The sequence below is a fragment of the Heptranchias perlo genome, chromosome 3 (genome assembly GCF_035084215.1).
Source record: "Heptranchias perlo isolate sHepPer1 chromosome 3, sHepPer1.hap1, whole genome shotgun sequence".
Classification (NCBI taxonomy): Eukaryota; Metazoa; Chordata; class Chondrichthyes; order Hexanchiformes; family Hexanchidae; genus Heptranchias; species Heptranchias perlo.
Genome location: NC_090327.1, coordinates 117,890,693 through 117,910,090, shown reverse-complemented (window position 1 = coordinate 117,910,090; position 19,398 = coordinate 117,890,693). Strand labels below are relative to the sequence as shown.

At 48.2% G+C, this 19,398-nt stretch overlaps 1 protein-coding gene across 1 annotated transcript in view; it reads right to left on the bottom strand.

Annotated features, from left to right (window-relative positions):
- The window catches only part of gask1a (golgi associated kinase 1A), a 32,243-nt gene extending 13,982 nt beyond the window's left edge, over positions 1 to 18,261 (bottom strand). The window contains exons 1-2 of the mRNA XM_067981702.1: positions 17,124 to 18,261; positions 2,002 to 2,124 (exon numbers count right to left, since the gene is read on the bottom strand). Of these exons, the coding sequence (XP_067837803.1) occupies positions 2,002 to 2,124; positions 17,124 to 18,170 (1,170 nt within the window). The 5' untranslated portion in view covers positions 18,171 to 18,261. The remainder of the gene's footprint in view (positions 1 to 2,001; positions 2,125 to 17,123) is intronic.
- Between the last annotated feature and the right edge of the window lie 1,137 nt (positions 18,262 to 19,398).

Genomic DNA, 19,398 nt, shown 5'->3' with positions numbered 1-19,398 from the left:
GGGCTTTCTTTCCCCTAATCGGCGACCGTTACCTGGCCGCGTACTAAATAGAGTTCAGGGCTGTTTTTTCTGCCTCATTATGGCTCATTGGTCTCCCTTCTCTGGTGAGCTGCACTGCAGGTATTGCCATTCTAGTGAGTCACTAGAACGGCATAGAATATATTTAAAAAGGAGCTAGATAGATTTCTAGACACAAAAGGCATCAAGTGGTATGGGGAGAGTGCGTGAAGATAAGCCTCTTGAGTGAGGCACCAGAAGGCTGTCAGCATCAGTGGAAATATATCCCGCAAGGAAGGAGGGGGCAGGGGATAATAGAGATACAGTAGATAGCATGTGTCATCAGGGGGGGTGGATAATAGAGATACATTAGATAGCATGTGTCATCAGGGGGGTGGATAATAGAGATACAGTAGATAGCATGTGTCATCAGGGGATGGATAATAGAGATACATTAGATAGCATGTGTCATCAGGGGGGTGGATAATAGAGATACAGTAGATAGCATGTGTCATCAGGGGGGGTGGATAATAGAGATACAGTAGATAGCATGTGTCATCAGGGGGGTGGATAATAGAGATACAGTAGATAGCATGTGTCATCGGGGGGGGTGGATAATAGAGATACAGTAGATAGCATGTGTCATCAGGGGGGTGGATAATAGAGATACAGTAGATAGCATGTGTCATCAGGGGGGTGGATAATAGAGATACATTAGATAGCATGTGTCATCAGGGGGGTGGATAATAGAGATACAGTAGATAGCATGTGTCATCAGGGGATGGATAATAGAGATACAGTAGATAGCATGTGTCATCAGGGGGGGTGGATAATAGAGATACAGTAGATAGCATGTGTCATCGGGGGGGTGGATAATAGAGATACAGTAGATAGCATGTGTCATCGGGGGGGTGGATAATAGAGATACAGTAGATAGCATGTGTCATCAGGGGGGTGGATAATAGAGATACAGTAGATAGCATGTGTCATCAGGGGGGTGGATAATAGAGATACAGTAGATAGCATGTGTCATCAGGGGGGTGGATAATAGAGATACAGTAGATAGCATGTGTCATCAGGGGGGTGGATAATAGAGATACAGTAGATAGCATGTGTCATCAGGGGGGTGGATAATAGAGATACAGTAGATAGCATGTGTCATCAGGGGGGTGGATAATAGAGATACAGTAGATAGCATGTGTCATCAGGGGGGTGGATAATAGAGATACAGTAGATAGCATGTGTCATCTGGGGATGGATAATAGAGATACAGTAGATAGCATATGTCAGTAAGGTGGGTGGGGGGGGTGGGGGGTGGAAATAGAGATACAACATATAGCATGTGCCAGCAGTGAAACAGTTTTGCTTCTGATTTGAACCTCAGCCACAGATTGAAATCTCTGGCCTGCTGCCATGGTATTTCTGCAGTCTCTAAAGCACTGGTGCAGGTGTTTAGCACGTAGTCAGAGCATACACCTGAGATCCCCAGATAGTGGAAAGTTTGGTGGCAGTGAAACATAGCTGTGGCTCAGTTGGTAGCACTCTCGCCTCTTATGGATTCAAGTCCCACTCCAGAGACTTGAGCGCAAAATTTAGGTCGACATTCCCAGTGCAGTACTGAGGGAGTGCTATACTGTCAGAGGTGCCGTCTTTCAGATGAGACATTAAACTGAGGCCCTGTCTGCCCTCTCAGGTGGATGTAAAAAATCCCATGGCACTATTTGAAGTAGAGCAGGGGAGTTCTCCCCAGTATCCTGGTCAATATTAATCCTTCAACCAATCACTAAAACAGTTTATCTGGTCATTATCACATTACTGTTTGTGAGCTTGCTGTGGTACATTGGCTGCCATGTTTCCTAATTTACAACAGTGGCTACACTTCAAAAAGTATTTAATTGGCTGTAAAGTGCTTTGGGACGTCCTGAGGTTGTGAAAGACGCTATAGAAATGCAAGTTCTTTCTTTTTTCATGGGACCATTCTAAGGTTTCCTGTTCCTCACATACCAGGATATGCACAAGAAGCTGCTCCTTAAGATTCCTACATTTTTCATGCAGCAGTTCTTCCACACAAGGCTCTGAGAAGTCTGGGTTAAAACCACAGCAATGTCGATCCAGGCGATCGTGGACCTGGGGAAACAAAAGCTCGTTTGTGAATGTAACAGATACATAAGCATTTGCCACGTGTCTGGAGCATCTACACACCTTTCAAAGTACAAGGACATGTGCCAGTGAGAGCCAGGTCTTCTCTCAGAAACCTGAATGTCGAGAGAGAATTTAGTGCAAATTTCATAACAATATCACCAGCTACAGTAGAATTGACAGTGAACGTTATCCCAGGGAGGCCTCATTTCCCTTGTATTCAAAAGACTGAAGCGCACAGGCGGCGGTTAAAGCCAGGACTTTCCCCATGAGCCAGTTAATGTTTGTAGGATCTCGACCAAGAGCCATTCTCTGTTGACACTGCTGCCAATGATGGGGATGATAACGCAGCCCTGCATTCCACCCCCAGGCCCATCCACTCAGGCACTCTCTACACCTGCTCTTGAAATGAACTGACTTCGCCCTGTAATACATGCGAATTCCACTTGCTGCAGGTTGTTCCGAGTTCACGGGGGTGGGACTTCCGGCACCAGCAATGGTGGCTGGTGCTAAGGAACAAAAGGCCTTTTTGGGGAGAGTGGGGAGGGGGGGAGAAGGAGGACAGCACCTGAACAGAAGAGGCCTTTAGGCCCAACACTGAGGCAGCAGGTAAACTGAATTGACAGGGCCACCCAGGTAATAAACAAAACTTTAAAATCATGCGGCCCTCCCTTGCAGCGCCCGTTTGTAATGGACACTAAGAGGCTAGTGCACCTCTCAGGAACTTCAGCTGCTTGATGTGGTGCAGGCCTCATCTGAAGGGGTTTTAATGGGCCCTGTGTATACTCTGCTATCTCCCAGTGCACTGGCCTTTCACACTGGGAGCATGCAAAGTGCCTCAGGTGTGGAGTGAACCTGACTGTATGGGACTCTGGGTTCGATGTGTATTAACACAACAGGCACTGGCCATTCATTATCAGACCCAATACCGACTAAAGGTTCTAAAATGAAAATTCAGGATAGTGAAGTTGCTGAATTTTGAAGCTTGATTTTATTGATTTAAATGTGATTAAATCACTATGATCCCCCCCAGCACAGCAACAATTAGACATTGCAAGGAACAGCGTCAGCAACTGAAAATCTCACTGTAATTTGCTGCAAAATTCCAGGGTATATTTGTAAATAGATATGACAAGAGTAATCTGTCACATCGACTGGTTCCAGTGATGTGACCGTCTCCATAGTTATTGCGACAGAGGTTGCACATTGAGGCTTGACAGTTTACACAAGCTGCCAGGCCAACATCAGTGTGGTAAATTCTCCCAGATTCCACATCGGGAATGCCGATTAGAGAACCAGGAGTGGAGGTGAGCATACTTGATTACAGGGTTCTCAATCTTCTAGTTATTCACTTCAATGGCCAGGATATCGGGAATGCCTCGCTCCCAGGGACACACTGACCCTGACGCCTGATTCTCCAATCGACACCCCTGCTCAAGTGAGACGTTGCTGGACTTGGAGTCTCTGACAATTACCCTATTTTGTGGTTTATTAAAACATTAGGCTTGCTCCTTCCACAAATGATATATGGCAACACATGTAGGTGTTTTTGATGGTAGCAAAACATCCCAAGAAGCTTCGTAAGAGAGACACCGAGTAGGAATAAGGCGTCTCTGCCCTACCTCAGCTCATCCACTGCTGAAACCCTCATCCATGCCTTTGTTACCTCTAGACTTGACTATCCCAATGCTCTCCTGGCCGGCCTCCCATCTTCCTCCTTCCATAAATTTGAGCTCATCCAAAACTTTGTTGCCCATATCCTAACTCACACCAAGTCCTGTTCACCCATCACCCCTGTGCTCACTGACCTACATTGGCTCCCGGTCTGGCAACTCCTCGATTTTAAAATTTTCACCCTTGTTTTCAAATCCCTCCGTGGTCTCGCCCCTCCCTATCTCTGTGACCTCCTCCAGCCCTACAACCCTCCAAGATCTCTGCACTCCTCCAATTCTTGCCTCTTGCGCATCTCCTGTTTCAATCGCTCCACCATTGGCGGCCGTGCCTTCAGCTGCCAAGGCTCTAAGCTCTGGAATTCCCTCCCTAAACCTCTTCGCCTCTCTACCCCTCTCTCCTGTAAGACGCTCCTTAAAACCTACCTCTTTGATGAAGCTTTTGGGCGCCTGTCCTAATATCTTCTCATGGGCTCGGTGTCAAATTTTGTTTGATAATCGTTCTTGTGAAGCGCCTTGGGACGTTTTACTATGTTAAAGGCGCTGTACAAATGCAAGTTGTTGTTGTTGAAATATTAGGGGAGATCAGAGGTAGGTTTTCAGGTGGCTTTTGAAAGGGGTGAGAGAAGCCGAGGGGTTTCGGAGAGTCCCAGAGAGTAGGGCCATGGTGGTTGAAGGCTTTGCTACTGAGGGAATGGAGAAAGGCGGGGTGGGGGGGGGCACACAATAGTCCAGACTCAGAAGAGTGGAAGGCATCAGCTGGGATGAAGGACTGGAGCTGGTTGCAGAGCTAAGAACAAGGATTTTAAAATCAATGCATTGGGGAAATCAGCAGCCACTGGACAGGTTGGAGGGTAAGTGGGACATAGTATGGGATAGGATGCTATATCAGAGTTCTGCCTGAGTTCGAATTTATGTAAAATGGAGTATGAGGGACCATTGAGGGAAATGTTGGTGAGATTGAGCCTCGAGGTTAATAATGAATGAGGGATATTATGGGGGCAATGAGGGTGGGGTAGGATTGAGGTGTGCAATATTGTTGAGGTGGAAATTGGTAGTCTTGCTGTTGGATTGGCTGTGGAAAGGCCTTAATGGTTTCAACCTAAAAACAGCATCCAAATCGGGTGGCCTGGTCGACAAACTGTAAGGTTGCTTCTAGCAGGTTGAAAGCAGCTCTCAGCGCGGGCCCTGAATTAGGACTACACTTAGGAGTTTCTGATCCTTATGGATATGTCCAATTAGAGTATCAGGATCATGCTGCGTCAGGTGAATTACAGAGGCAAGGGGCATCCTCTCGATTCCCTGAGCTGCAAGCTGTTACTGTATGAATTGGTGTAAAAGAAAAAAGACTTGCATTTATATAGCGTCTTTCACAATCGCAGGATGTCCCAAAATGCTTTACAGCCAATGAATTACTTTGAAGTGTCGTCACTGTTGTAATGTAGGAAACGCGGCAGCCAATTTGTGCGCAAGGCCCCACAAAACAATGACCAGATAATAAGTTTTAGTGATGTTGGTTGAGGAATAAATATTGGCCGGGACACTGGGGAGAATTCCCCTGCTCTTCCTTGAAATAGTGCTATGGGACTTTTCACATCCACCTGAGAGCTTGGTTTAACGTCTCATCTAAAACACGGCACCTCTGACAGTACTGCATTGGGAGTGTCAGCCTAGATTTTGTGCTCAAGTCGCTGGAGTGGGAATGTGAACTCACCCTTCTGACTTAGAGACGAGAGTGCTACCCACTGAGCCACAGCTGATACCTTGCTGAGCTAGCTGATCTCAGCCGGGACAGTAGTTGACTGTTTGAGAAGGAATGTCTTACAGTGGTGTGGACACTGCAAGGACTGTAGCTGTATCTCTATGGCACATGTTGCCCTGAGTATTTAGATCATATTCCATTGGTCTAGTTCAATTTGACATGTGACAAAAATGCTCGATTACTACAGTGGAGCATTGCGTTCGTTGCAAGCATCGTAATGGTGCAGCGAATGGTAATGCACTCTCACCACGAGCTACTCATGGGGCCCGATTTTAGCACCCGCTCTCGGGTGCGTTCTCGGCGGGGGGGCCTCGAAAATCGTGAAATGGAGGACCCCGACCGGATCCCGCCTGGATCCCGCCCACTTCCGGGTTCCCCGCTGACGCGCCAGCGTGCGCACGCAGCCCCCACTGGTGGGAATCCCGCAGGCAATTAAAGCCAGCGGGATGCCACTTGAGAGTATTTACTTTGCTATTTCAGGTCATTGACTGACCTGATTAAGGAACTGTGTGTGATTTTGGATCAACATGGGACTGTTTCCCACACTGGGGGAAACACTCCCAGCTCGAATGGACGTGTTGCAGCTGTCAGCCTGTGGCAGCTGCAAAGGTCCATTTGACAGGTGGTGGGGGGGGGGGAGAGACCCTCACCCATTGCAGGAGGCCACTCTGTCACTTGGGACAAAGTTTAGCCTCCACCACCCTCCTCCTGACGGTCAAAGTCACCAACCTGCACACTTACCCCGGGGTCTGGAGACATGTACCTACCTTGCGGACCCCCTCAGATGTACATCTTGCGGATGGGGGCCGCCGTAGCTGCAGTCATGACCTCCTCGGAGGGCGAACAGCCTCACCAGCCTCGCCATCCACGCCGTCCACCTCTGACACGTGGAGCTCCACAACAGAGTGCTGTGACACATCCACCTGTACAGCAGGAGGGAGGGCTACCGCAGAGAGAGACGCGTCGCAGAGGGCACTACCCTCGCCACAGGTTCCACAGACCGAGGCTCAGCCTCCTGGACCTCTCTGAGCAGCAGTGCACACGGAGGCTCAGAGTCACTCGACATGGAGCCGTGGACATCTGCAGCCTCTTTCATACCGAACTGCTCCTGGCTGGCCCGTGCACCATCTTCCTACCTGTCGCTGTCAAAGTCACCACTGCCCTCCCGAACTTCTCCTCCACAGCCTTCCAGGGTGCAACCGGGGACATCGCCGATGTCTCTCAGTCATCTGCGCAGAAGAGCCCTGCAAATACACCTACACCCACTCTGCAGTGACACACTGGGTGGCATCAGTGGTGCGTCCTCATAGTGATACCCAGGAGCGGGCATTATTGCACAAACCGGACAGGATTCGCGAAGACATGGCAGTAGTGGTGCCAATAGAATGTGTGATGTGAGTTGTTCTGAAATTCAATAGAAGTAACAACCATGACAAACCCTCAAACACCCTTGTGCATCCCCTTCATGCTCACGACACGTTTGCCTTACGCTGCCTACTGCACATATGTGATGCATGCTCTGTGGCTGCAGCACAGGTGGTGGCAGGTTGAGTGAGGCTGGCCGTGAGAGAGATGCACGAGAGGGTGAGTATGGGATAGAGCCATGAGATTGTATGAGGATTGGGTTGCATGGTAGTGGCAGGGTGAGTACTCGCGAGGTGAGTAGGTGCAGGTAAGATGAGGATGAGGTTTGAGTGGGTATGAGGGGTGATGTGACAGAGTAGTGTTGGCAGTGCCGAAGGAGATGTGGGGTGGGGGCAGTGAAGTGGCAGACGGAGTGTAGGGGAAAGACTACGTGTTCTCACTTTGGCTGACCTACTGAGGTCATTGGACCGCCTCCTGCACTGTGTGCAGGTGGGCGATATGTTGGTGGTGCAGGTGACCCCCTCTGCCACCTCGTGCCAGGCCTTCCTGGTGGCGGAGGCAGGCCGCTTCCTCCCGCCCGCCGGGGGGAAGATCTCTGTCCTCCTCCTCCTCCTCACCCCATGTATTGATACCTGGGGTGAGGCATCATTAAACTGGGAGCAGCCGTCCCCCTGAGCTGCTCCATGCAGTCATCTTTACTATTGGTTGCAGCATCTGTCAGTGGAGGACTATCCCTTTAAATAGAGCGCCTCCAGCTGACAGATCTTACTGCGCATGCGCAGCCCGCCCGACGCGCAGATCAGCAGCGGGGAACCCGGAGGAGCAGGTAAGTGGATCCAATTAGTGCGTTGCCTGCTGCGATCGCGCGGGAAACCCACTAATTTCATCGCGCCCGCTTGAACATCCGCCGGGAACCCGCACCCCTGGTAAAATCGGGCCCATGGAGTCAGCAACTCAGTTGAGGCACCCATGAGAACCTTTCCGTGAAGGAAATAATGTGACAGGTGCAGTGTTCATGATGGGAGTAAGCCTAGCTTTGTATTTAAAAAAAATTCATTCTGGAGATGTGGGCGTTGCTGGCAAGGCCGGCATTTATTGCCTGTCTCTGGTTGTCCTGAGAAGGTGGTGGTGGGACTGTGAACACAGGATCTGTGAGGGTCCTGAGATTATGAGATCTCTGTGAGAAATGCAGCTCCTGGATCATGAGGTCCATTTATGGACAACATAACCTTTGAAAGGGAAAGTGACTCATAAACAACAACAACTTGCATTTATATAGCGCCTTTAATGCAGCCCAAGGTGCTTCACAGGAGCGTTAGCAATCAAAATTTGACACCGAGCCACATAAGGAGATATTAGGACAGGTGACCAAAAGCTTGGTCAAAGAGGTAGGTTTTAAGGAGCTTCTTAAAGGAGGAGAGAGAGGTAGAGAGGTGGAGAGGTTTAGGGAGGGAATTCCAGAGCTTAGGGCCGAGGCAGCTGAAGGCAATGATGGAGCGATGGAATTCGGGGATGCGCAAGAGGCCAGGATTGGAGGGGCACAGAGATCTCGGAGGGTTGTAGGGCTGGAGGAGGTTACAGAAATAGGGAGGAGCGAGGCCTTGGAGCGATTTTGAAAACGAGGATGAGAATTTTAAAATCGAGGCGTCGCTGGACCAGGAACCAATATAGGTCATAGAGCACTCTGTTCAACTTCTTCTATCCCTTGGATTATTTCAAAGTCCTGTGTCATGTCTCCCCTCAGTCTTTTCTCCAGTGAAAATAAGTTTAGTTGCTTGAGGTTTTCTTCATAACTTAATGCCCTAAGACGTGGAATCATCCTGCTCACTCTTCTCTGAACCCCTTACGATGACACATGTATCCTTTTTGAGGTTCGATCACTAAAACTCAAGTGTATCAACCTGGAAAATTACCATAAATTGATATTGCCCCAAAAAGCTGAAAACTCAATAACAGCCTTAAGGTAATTGGCAAAAGAACCAGAGGCGACATGAGGAAAAAAAATGTTACGCAGCCAGATGTTATGATCGGGAATGCACGGCCTGAAAGGGCGGTGGAAGCAGATTCAATAATAACTTTCAAAAGAGAATTGGATAAATACTTGAAGTGGAAAAATTTGCACGGCTACAGGAAAAGAGCAGGGAATCTTTGGACAGCTCTTTCAAAGAGCTGGCACAGGCACGATGGGCCGAACGGCCTCCTTCTGTGCTGTATCATTCTATGATTCTAAGTCAACACATGGGTACAAACAGTTTATATGATTAATTCTAATTTGTAAGACTAATAAGGAGGTTTTCCATTGTAATTCTGGCAGTTGGGGGCAGAAAGTTGGGAAGGGAGCTGTTGCGCTGGGTCTCCACCCATTTCTGCCCTCATAGCCATCCTGCGCCACCATTTCTGCCCGATGTTGAGCATCCCTGCCCAAATATGAAGGGACATCGTGGGGAAAAAAGGCAGAAATTGTGGTGTAATGTCATAGACCACTGGTCCTGTCATTACCATCATCGCAATGCTGGACATAAGGAACACTTGTACACAACAGGCACCCAGTATTGATAGGGCTGGCAGAGGCCTTTTTAAGGATTAAACAGCCTACCCTCGGAGTGCAATTGATCGCAGGGCATGTTGTCGCATGCTGGAGAGGCCAGTTGCTTTTCCCTGGCCTGGAGGGAGACGGCTGTTTTAAGTTGTTACAGGCTGGCAAGAGTCCTGCAGGAGCAGGGATTTCTCCCCCTCCCCACCTCTTCACTCCCTCCCCTCCACACCACACCCTGCCCCTCCCCCCGCCATCGGCACAGTGCAGACCAAGGGCACACTAAAAAAGTTTAAATTAGGCTAAGCCCAGGAAATTAATGGGTATCATCAGGGGATCTGTCCGGTGGGGGGAGTCTCATGCTGACACAATTGCAACGGCAAAAGCACCAAAGCAAAAAAAATCTCGGCCAACTCACTGTGTGAAAAGACTGATGGTGGCAAAGAATGTCCAATGTCTCAGTTTAGTTAATTTTAGAAAACTGAAGCGGTCTTGTTGGGTTTCGTTTAGTGTGGTGGTGTAAGGTAGTGTCAGCATGTCAAACCCTGCAGATACTAGCCCAGGCAAACGGGAGCACCATCAATTATCAGGTGGCAGGCTGAGCTCGGACCAGGTACAGTGCTGTGAGCATTGCTGAAGGAATGTAGCACTGCTTGCTGAAATTCGACAGATATGCTGGAAACCACATCAACTCAGATTTTATAACACTCTTTTGGACTGTTTTGACAACTCACTTCCAAAGATGGCTTTCCCAGCTGTAACTGTGAGCCTTTCAGAAAATCTACAATTCCATATGTAACATTAGTCTTGGAAAAATTATCTTAAGGATTTGACGAAGTAGTGACTGTCGTCCTAGGTCCTAGTTGGGTGGGAGGGGGAGGGATCAGGAGGATAGCGAGTAAGGTCTATTTGGGATTGAGTTTATTCCATGACATGTCTGACAATGGCAGATTGGAAGCGAGTCGATAAGCTGAGCTGACCAGTCTGCAGTACTCCAGTCCTGCTGGCTCATTGACCTGCAGGGAGAGAGTGGTCATCAGGGACTCTTTATAACTCTAGAAAGGCTCCAAATAACCCTCGAAGGCAATACCCTAAAGACATTACCTCCGTAACATCGCCCGTCTCGCCTGCCTCAGCTCATCTGCTGCTGAAATCCTCATCCAGGCCTTTGTTACCTCCAGACTCGAAAATTCCAGTGCTCTCCTGGCCGGCCTCCCACCCTCCATAACCCTGAGCTCATCCAAAGCTCTGATGCCTGTATCCTAACACGCATCAAGTCCTGTTCACCCATCACCCCTGTGCTCGCTGACCTATATTGGCTCCCGGTCTGGCAACGCCTCGATTATAAAATTCTCATCCTTGTTTTCGAATCCCTCCATGGCCTCGGCCTTCCTTGTCTCTGTAACCTCCTCCAGCCCTACAATCCTCTAAGAATTCTGGTCTCTTGCGCATTCCCAATTTCCATCGCTCCACCATTGGTGGCCGTGCCTTCAGCTGCCTAGGACCTGAGCTCTGGAATTCCCTCCCTAAACCTCTTTGACTCTCTACCTCTCTCTCCTCCTTTAAGATACTCCTTAAAACCTATCACTTTGACCAAGTTCTTGGTCACCTGACCTAATACCTCCTTATGTGGCTCGGTGTTAAATTTTGTCTGATAACGCTCCTTTGAAGCAACTTGGGACGTTTTAATATGTCGAAGGCGCTATATAAATGCAAGTTGTTGTTGTTGTAGGGTGATCCGAGTTGGACAAGCAGTGGGAAGATTACCAGTGCTCTGTGCGGGGCTTTAGCTAGTTAAACGCTACCAGTACCCATGCACACCCTAAGCCTTGGCTCTGCCACCTCGTGCGGAAATTCTCCGCTCAGGTAAGTGAGATCCCTACAAGGAGAGAGTGCGGACTCCACGTCAGGCAAACTGAAACCCTACTTAAGTGAATTTCTCTATGGTGATGGCTTTCTGCACGTATCAAAAATCGAGTTACATCAAAACTACAGCACAGAAACAGACATTCGGCTCAACTGGTCTATGCCAGTGTTTATGCTCCACATGAGCCTCCTCCCTCCTTATTTCATCTAACCCTATCAGCCTTTCCTTCTATCCCTTTGCCTTAACTGCTCCTTGTGGTAGCGAGTTCCACATTCTTACACCTGATCAAACAAAAAAACAAGTGTAAACGAAATTTAGACACTGCCTATCATTCTTGAAAAGTAGTAATCTGCTTTAATGACTGTGACTTGCTGTGTACTGGCTGGCATATGATGGTACTTCCAGCGTTCAATGGGTAACCATCTTTAATTCTGTGTTCTTCAATCACATATTTCCAAGCTCTAGACCTAGAAATTCGTTTGCAAATTTTGTTCCTGGAGGCAGAGGAACCTACCTGTGGGTCCAGGATGAGGTTGGTGCCTGGACCCTTCCCCGAAATTGAAGAGGACAGAAAGTGTTGGGGTGTGGAGAGGTTTAAAGTGGCTTCCTGGGCACCCAAATTGTTCATCGTTGTGGGGGGGGGGAAATGGCAACAGCCCCCCGCCCCTTCCCAGGCCAGCCAGCTACTGTCAGTGTTTCTGGGGTCTAAGGTAAGGGGGAAAGGGGCACCACAAGGGGAGGATAAGGAAAGTTCTGAGGCGAAGCAATCGCTTATCTCGCTCTGAGGAATAATAAGGTTAATTTTCCACTGTAGATTCAGAAGAAGCTGATGGCTCTGGACTCTGGCCTCTGTCCATGGGGAGCTCATGATTGTTCACTCCTCAGAATGAGTCGGTGGCCGGAACCGTGACAACAGGTCGCTGAGTTTTTGGGAGAGGAGGCGCGTGCAAACACAAGATTCTTGAAATAATATATAGTTGGAACGGCGCACTTACTGCGTGTGAGGAGATGGGAAGTATCTCCATTTCTCTGTTATTTGACAACAGTCCCATTTGACAACTGAAAGCATTTATGCTAATGTTAGATAACAGGATAACATGCACCTTGAATGGCGAGCAAAAATGTTCACGTTCTCCGTGGCAGAAAGCATGTGCTTTTTATCTGTTGTCGTTTGGGCATCAGATTTTCATTTAGATTATCAGGAAAGTTTGTTTCAATGATTAATCATGGTAATTAATGTCTGCTGTGCAGAGTCGTGGCTAATCACTGAATTACTTCCAACCTATGGCTTATTAAAACTATTTAATGAATCACAGCACTGACACTACAGCTGCAGCTTCACAGTCTTGTTCAGAGAGTCTGTTGGTTTCTGCATGAGTTCCGTATCATTTAGCAATGTCTCGGTGCTGTTACTTGGCAATTGCAAACAATATCTCAAGTTACTTGCATTTCTCAATGGTTTATTCTGAAGTATTTGCCGTCCTGGCATGTTAATTTCCTTCTGCTATCCAGCCCGAGATTGAGAGGGAACAGCGGTGGTAAACCAGGAAGAATTGGGTGGTGCTGATGGTACAGCCAGCCTCCAATGGGTAGCCATCTTTAATGTTATGTTCCTCGATAGCACATTTCCAAACCTCTAGGCCGAGAATTGCATTCGTGCCAACCTGCTATCCTGGAGGAAGCGGGCCCGCCTGTGGGTTCAGGCTGAGATTGGTGCCTGGATCTCTCCAAGGGTTAGGGTTAGGGTGCATTCAAGCCCTGGCCTATAATTCCTTCCCTCCAGAAGCCCAGTTTGGGCCGGTCACACCTCCACTGCCCTGCTGCAAGTAAATGGTGATGGAGATGCAGGGTCCGATTGCTCTGCGTCTTACCGCCGTCTCTGAAGTTAATGGTGACAGAGAGGCAGGGTTTGATTGCTCTGCGTCTCACTGTGTCTCCAAAGACCTATGGATCACTGGATCTGAGGCCCTTTAACTCGCCCACACCTCTTCAGGTTCAGCAGCTACAACACTGGTATCTACCCGACAATGTGGAATATTGCCCAGGTATGTCCTGTCCACAAAAGCAGGACAAATCCAATCCGGCCAATTACCGCCCCATCAGTCTACTCTCAATCATCAGCAAAGTGATGGAAGGTGTCGTCGACAGTGCTATCAAGCGGCACTTACTCCCCAATAACCTGCTCACCGATGCTCAGTTCGGGTTCCGCCAGGACCACTCGGCTCCAGACCTCATTACAGCCTTGGTCCAAACATGGACAAAAGAGCTGAATTCCAGAGGTGAGGTGAGAGTGACTGCCGCTGACATCAAGGCAGCATTTGACTGAGTGTGGCACCAAGGAGCCCTAGTAAAATTGAAGTCAATGGGAATCAGGGGGAAAACTCTCCAGTGGCTGAAGTCATACCTAGCACAAAGGAAGATGGTGGTGGTTGTTGGAGGCCAATCATCTCAGCCCCAGGACATTGCTGCAGGAGTTCCTCAGGGCAGTGTCCTAGGCCCAATCATCTTCAGCTGCTTCATCAATGACCTTCCCTCCATCATAAGGTCAGAAATGGGGATGTTCGCAGTGTTCAGTTCCATTTGCAAGCCCTCAAATAATACAGCAATCCGAGCCCGCATGCAGCAAGACCTGGACTACATCCAGGCTTGGGCTCATAAGTGGCAAGTAACATTCGCGCCAGATAAGTGCCAGGCACTGACCATCTCCAACAAGAGAGAGTCCAACCACCTCCCCTTGACATTCAACGGCATTACCATCGCTGAATCCCCCACCATCAACATTTTGGGGGTCACCATTGGCTAGAAACTTAACTGGACCAGCCATATAAATACTGTGGCTATGAGAGCAGGTCAGAGGCTGGGTATTCTGCAGCGAGTGACTCATCTCCTGACTCCCCAAAGCTTTTCCACCATCTACAAGGCACAAGTCAGGAGAGTGATGGAATACTCTCCACTTGCCTGGATGAGTGCAGCTCCAACAACACTCAAGAAGCTCGACACCATCCAAGATAAAGCAGCCCGCTTGATTGGCATCCCATCCACCACCCTAAACATTCATTTCCTTCACCACCAGCACACAGTGGCTGCAGTGTGTACCATCCACAGGATGCACTGCAGCAACTCGCCAAGGCTTCTTCCACAGCACCTCCAAAACCCGTGACCTCTACCACCTAGAAGGACAAGAGCAGCAGGCACATGGGAACAACACCGCCTGCACGTTCCCCTCCAAGTCACATACCATCCTGACTTGGAAATATATCGCCGTTCCTTCATCGTCGCTGGGTCAAAATCCTGGAACTCCCTTCCTAACAGCACTGTGGGAGAACCGTCACCACACGGACTGCAACGGTTCAAGAAGGCGGCTCACCACCACCTTCTCAAGGGCAATTAGGGATGGGCAATAAATTCTGGCCTCACCAGCGACGCCCACATCCCATGAACGAATAAAAAAAGGGAATGTCTCGCTGGAGCACCGCCAGCCCTTTCTGCCCTTGCAGCGGGTGGGCCCTCTTCTCATTGGTTGGGGAATCCCGTCGAGTTCACGCCTAATGGGCCCCGACCCAGGAGAGTGGGTCAGGGTTACAGTGTGGTCAAAGGGGTCAGGCCCAAGCCACCCCACCACAATACTGCCAACAACAGGAAAATTCAACCCATTATCTCCAGTCACTGACGCACAAGCTGGAGATTTCTCTGCACTGGTTTCTAGTAAAGACCTAAACTCATTGAGAAAGAATCCAGGAGGTACACAGAGGTGGATTGTAAGAGGCACCGGGCATTCCTATTTACACTGGCCAATAATATTCCCACAACTTTTTTTAAAAAGTGGACTGCTGGATTGTCCCAACTTGTTGGAGGCCAATCATCTCAGCCCCAGGACATTGCTGCAAGAGTTACTCAGGGCAGTGTCCTAGGCCCAACCATCTTCAGCTGCTTCATCAATGACCTTCCCTCCATCATAAGGTCAGAAATGAAGATGTTCGCTGATGATTGCACAGTGTTCAGTTCCATTCGCAACCACTCAGATAATGAAGCAGTCCGTGCCCGCATGCAGCAAGACCTGGACAACATCCAGGCTTGGGCTGATAAGTGGCAAGTAACATTTGCGCCAAACAAGTGCCAGGCAATGACCATCACCAACAAGAGAGAGTCCAACCACCTCCCTTTGACATTCAATGGCATTACCATCGCCGAATCCCCCACCATCAACATCCTGGGGGTCACCATTGACCAGAAACTTAACTGGACCAGCCACATAAATAATGTGGCTACAAGAGCAGGTCAGAGGCTGGGTATTCTGTGGCGGGTGACTCATCTCCAGACTCCCCAAAGCCTTTCCACCATCTACAAGGCACAAGTCAGGAGTGTGATGGAATACTCTCCACTTGCCTGGGTGATTGCAGCACCAACAACACTCAAGAAGCTCAACACCATCCAGGACAAAACAGCCCACTTGATTGGCACCCCATCCACCACCCTAAACATTCACTCCCTTCACCACTGGCGCACTGTGGCTGCAGTGTGTACCACCCACAGGATGCATTGCAGCAACTCGCCAAGGCTTCTTCCACAGCACCTCCCACACCCGCGACCTCTACCACCTAGAAGGACAAGGGCAGCAGGCACATGGGAACAACACCACCTGCAAGTTCCCCTCCAAGTCACACACCATCCCGACTTGGAAATATATCGCTGTTCCTTCATCGTAGCTGGGTCAAAATCCTGGAACTCCCTTCCTAACAGCACTGTGGGAGAACCTTCACCACACGGACTGCAGCGGTTCAAGAAGGCGGCTCACCACCACCTTCTCAAGGGCAATTAGGGATGGGCAATAAATGCTGGCCTCGCCAGCGACGCCCACATCCCATGAACGAATAAAAAAAAACTGTTTTTGTGTGTGTGAGGGTGTGTGTGAGTTAATGCACGTGTGTAAGTGTGTAAGTGTGTATGTGTCAGTGTGAGTTAATGCATGAGGGTGTCTGTGTGTGTGATATGTGTGTCAGTTCATGTGTGAGTATGAGAGTGTAAATGTGTGAGTTAATGAGTGTGAGGGTGTGTGTGACTTAATGCATGTGTAAGTGAGTGTAAGTGTGTGTGTCAATGTGAGTTAATGCGTGTGAGAGTGTCTGTGTGTGAGTTAATGCGCGTGTGTGTGTCAGTGTGAACCTATAGGGACGATTTTCACCCCCCACAACCGATGAGAACGAGGCGTGTGAGAGTCTAAATAGAGGCAGCGTTTCCCCCCTCTCTGGGTTCTCGCCATACTCCCGCCTGCTGCCAGTTTAACTGGCCTGTTTCAGGCAGTATGTCAGGCCCACACCACAGGGTCTCGTAAATATGCAAAATTGGTGTCCTATGATGTAAATAGGACACTGACTTAATATGCAGTCACATGACCCATGACCAGTACCTGGCACACCTGGATTGGCCTTGGGGTGCTCTGAAATATAGTCTGGCTAGGGTCTATAGGATAGTGGTGGTGAGCTGCACCCTGCACAACTTTGCCTTACAAAGATGCTACGTATGAATGCAAGTTCTTTCTTTATGGAGATGATTTTACGAATATCCGTTGCTGGGGCATAATCAAAAATTCAAGCACCATAAATGTTCCAACTATTAAGATGAATGATCCCACAGTCATGGGAACTGCTTACCTGCATTTCCAATATACCCTCCTGGCAAAGCAAGCCTTCTCACTGAAACCTGTAAAATTACCCGCCGTATCTGTTCTTTCCAAGTGTAAGTTTGTTAAAAGTTGTTGAAAATTAGCTCTACACTTAAAAGAAGTCTTACCTGTAGCAGGAAATCAAAAAGAGCTAACTTGCCCCACTCGGAGTGTTTTACACCAAGGCAGGGCACAGTGTGATTCTCGGGAACATCACTATTGCCACACTGCTGGCGCAGCACAGCCTGGTATTGAAACCAGCTCAGCTCAAATGAATTTTGGTCATTGTTTGGATCATCCAGATGTTGAATGTCTGTATCCCACCAAACAACTGGTCTGGCCACTCCGTCTGTGAACCTGTATGGGAGCAATCCATCACTAAATCTTCGGGCTACAACAGGAAGACTCCGGTTTAGACCCAGCACTCTGTCCAAATGAAATGCTAAGACTTCGTGAAGGTCACTAGGCCGCTTTATCAGGCCACAGAATCCCTCTTGACAATGACCCATGAGGTCATGGATCACAATGGGAGAATGGAAGCTTAGACCTACTTTGATTACTTGCCCATGAGCTGGTATCCGTGCTTTTGCAATCACTGAACCAGTAGCCAACAGTTTCATCTTCTCAATGTCACTCGAGTCAAACCAGGGTGGAGGACTCTCACGAAACCGAATGCTATTTTCTACATCTGAAATTGGAAGACTTGTTTCAATACCATCACATGGCTTAGGCTCAGTTATCCTCCTGCTTGTTTGTGAAGTAGTCTGATGCTCACTTTTCCCATTGTTTATCAAGGAAAAATCTACGCTTGCACTGTTAAAGAATGGTATTTTTCCAGGTCCCATATATTCATTGCCCCATACCTTCTGAATAAGCATTCTGTTCTGCTTTGAAAGAATTTTAAATTGTGGTGAAACTTGCTTTTTAGCAGCAGTGCTTCGAATGTTTGGTTTACAGTGAGGCTGCAGGAACTGCACGTCCTTCATATCTGCTGTATAATTCAAAATAGAGGATATTTCAGACCTCTTCCCAGCATCCTGGATTGCTGTTGTGTTCCCATTAGGCTTACGAGCTTGTAAAATGGCCTTTTCCACTGAGGACTGATAACATATGGGGACATTCTTCTGAGACCCTGCCACCCGACGTGCCTCAGCATCCTTGTTGACTTCCTGCATCTGACCTTTTAAAACTTCAGGCAGCGATATCTTTCTAATTTTATGCCTTTTTTGCGGCAGTTTGTTTGTTTCTTCTGATGCGCTGGAATCTTTGGACGTTTCTCCATAGCTGTACTGCTTTTGAAATGGCTGCATGTAGCTGTGTGGTTTATCACTCGAAAGCCATCTCTTTAGATGACTTTTTTCCATTGGTAGTAATTTGTCGTGTCTGTAGAAGATATTTGTTTGCTTGGGGAAGGAGCCAGCGTTTTTCCACAATCTTCTTTGCCGAGTGAGTTTTCCATATAGCTGGCTGGGGACTCGATAATCAAGGCCAGATATATTGTCGTCAAAATGAAGAGATGGAAAAGTATTTATCACCACCATGGACAGGGCAGTGAAGAAACAGCAGACAACCACAGGCTTCTTCCTTAACCTTCTCTTCAATGAAAATCTGGGTGCCTGGAAGGAAGGGGCGGTGGGGGGGAAAACAATATTTCAACAAAATTGGACTATCTTTGCACAGCTTCATAAAAATCTCAATCCTCATTACTACAAGCTACTGGAAAGGGTTGATGGAAAATGCAGTGAATATTAGTTCATTTTACGAAACCATTTAGTGAAAACTGCGGAGATTTTTTCAGCAAAACATAGAAATGTTGTTGATCACATAAAACAAGCAGTAACTAATTACAGCACAGAAACAGGCCATTCAGGCCAACTGTTCCATGCCGGTGTTTATGCTCCACACGAGCCTCCTCCCACCCTACTTCATCCAACCGCATCAGCATATCCTTCTATTCCTTTCTCCCTCATGTATTTATCTACTTTAAATGCATCTATACTATTCGCCTCAACTACATCGAGTGTAGCAAGTTCCACATTCTAACCACTCTCTGGGTTAACTCCCACTGTTCACAAATTAGATTTTGTTCTAAAATGTTAACCTTAATAATTGAACACTGTTGCCTTGAATCAAATTGCTTTGAGTAGTTGGGAACATCTCCCCATGATGGCGAGCCATCTTCAGCTGCTCTTGTTGCATAAGCAACTGGTATTAACAAATAGGTTTCAGGAGAAACCATCAGCTGAGGAAAAAATGTTTTTTCTCCAGAAACAATTTTGGGACTTTTCTTTGAAACAGTCCGACAGAGAAAAATGCTAAGCATCAACTGAGACTTTTAAACTGCAGGCGTTGAGGGGCCAGGAGCCACTGTAGGTCGGCAAGGAAAGGGGATAATGGGTGATT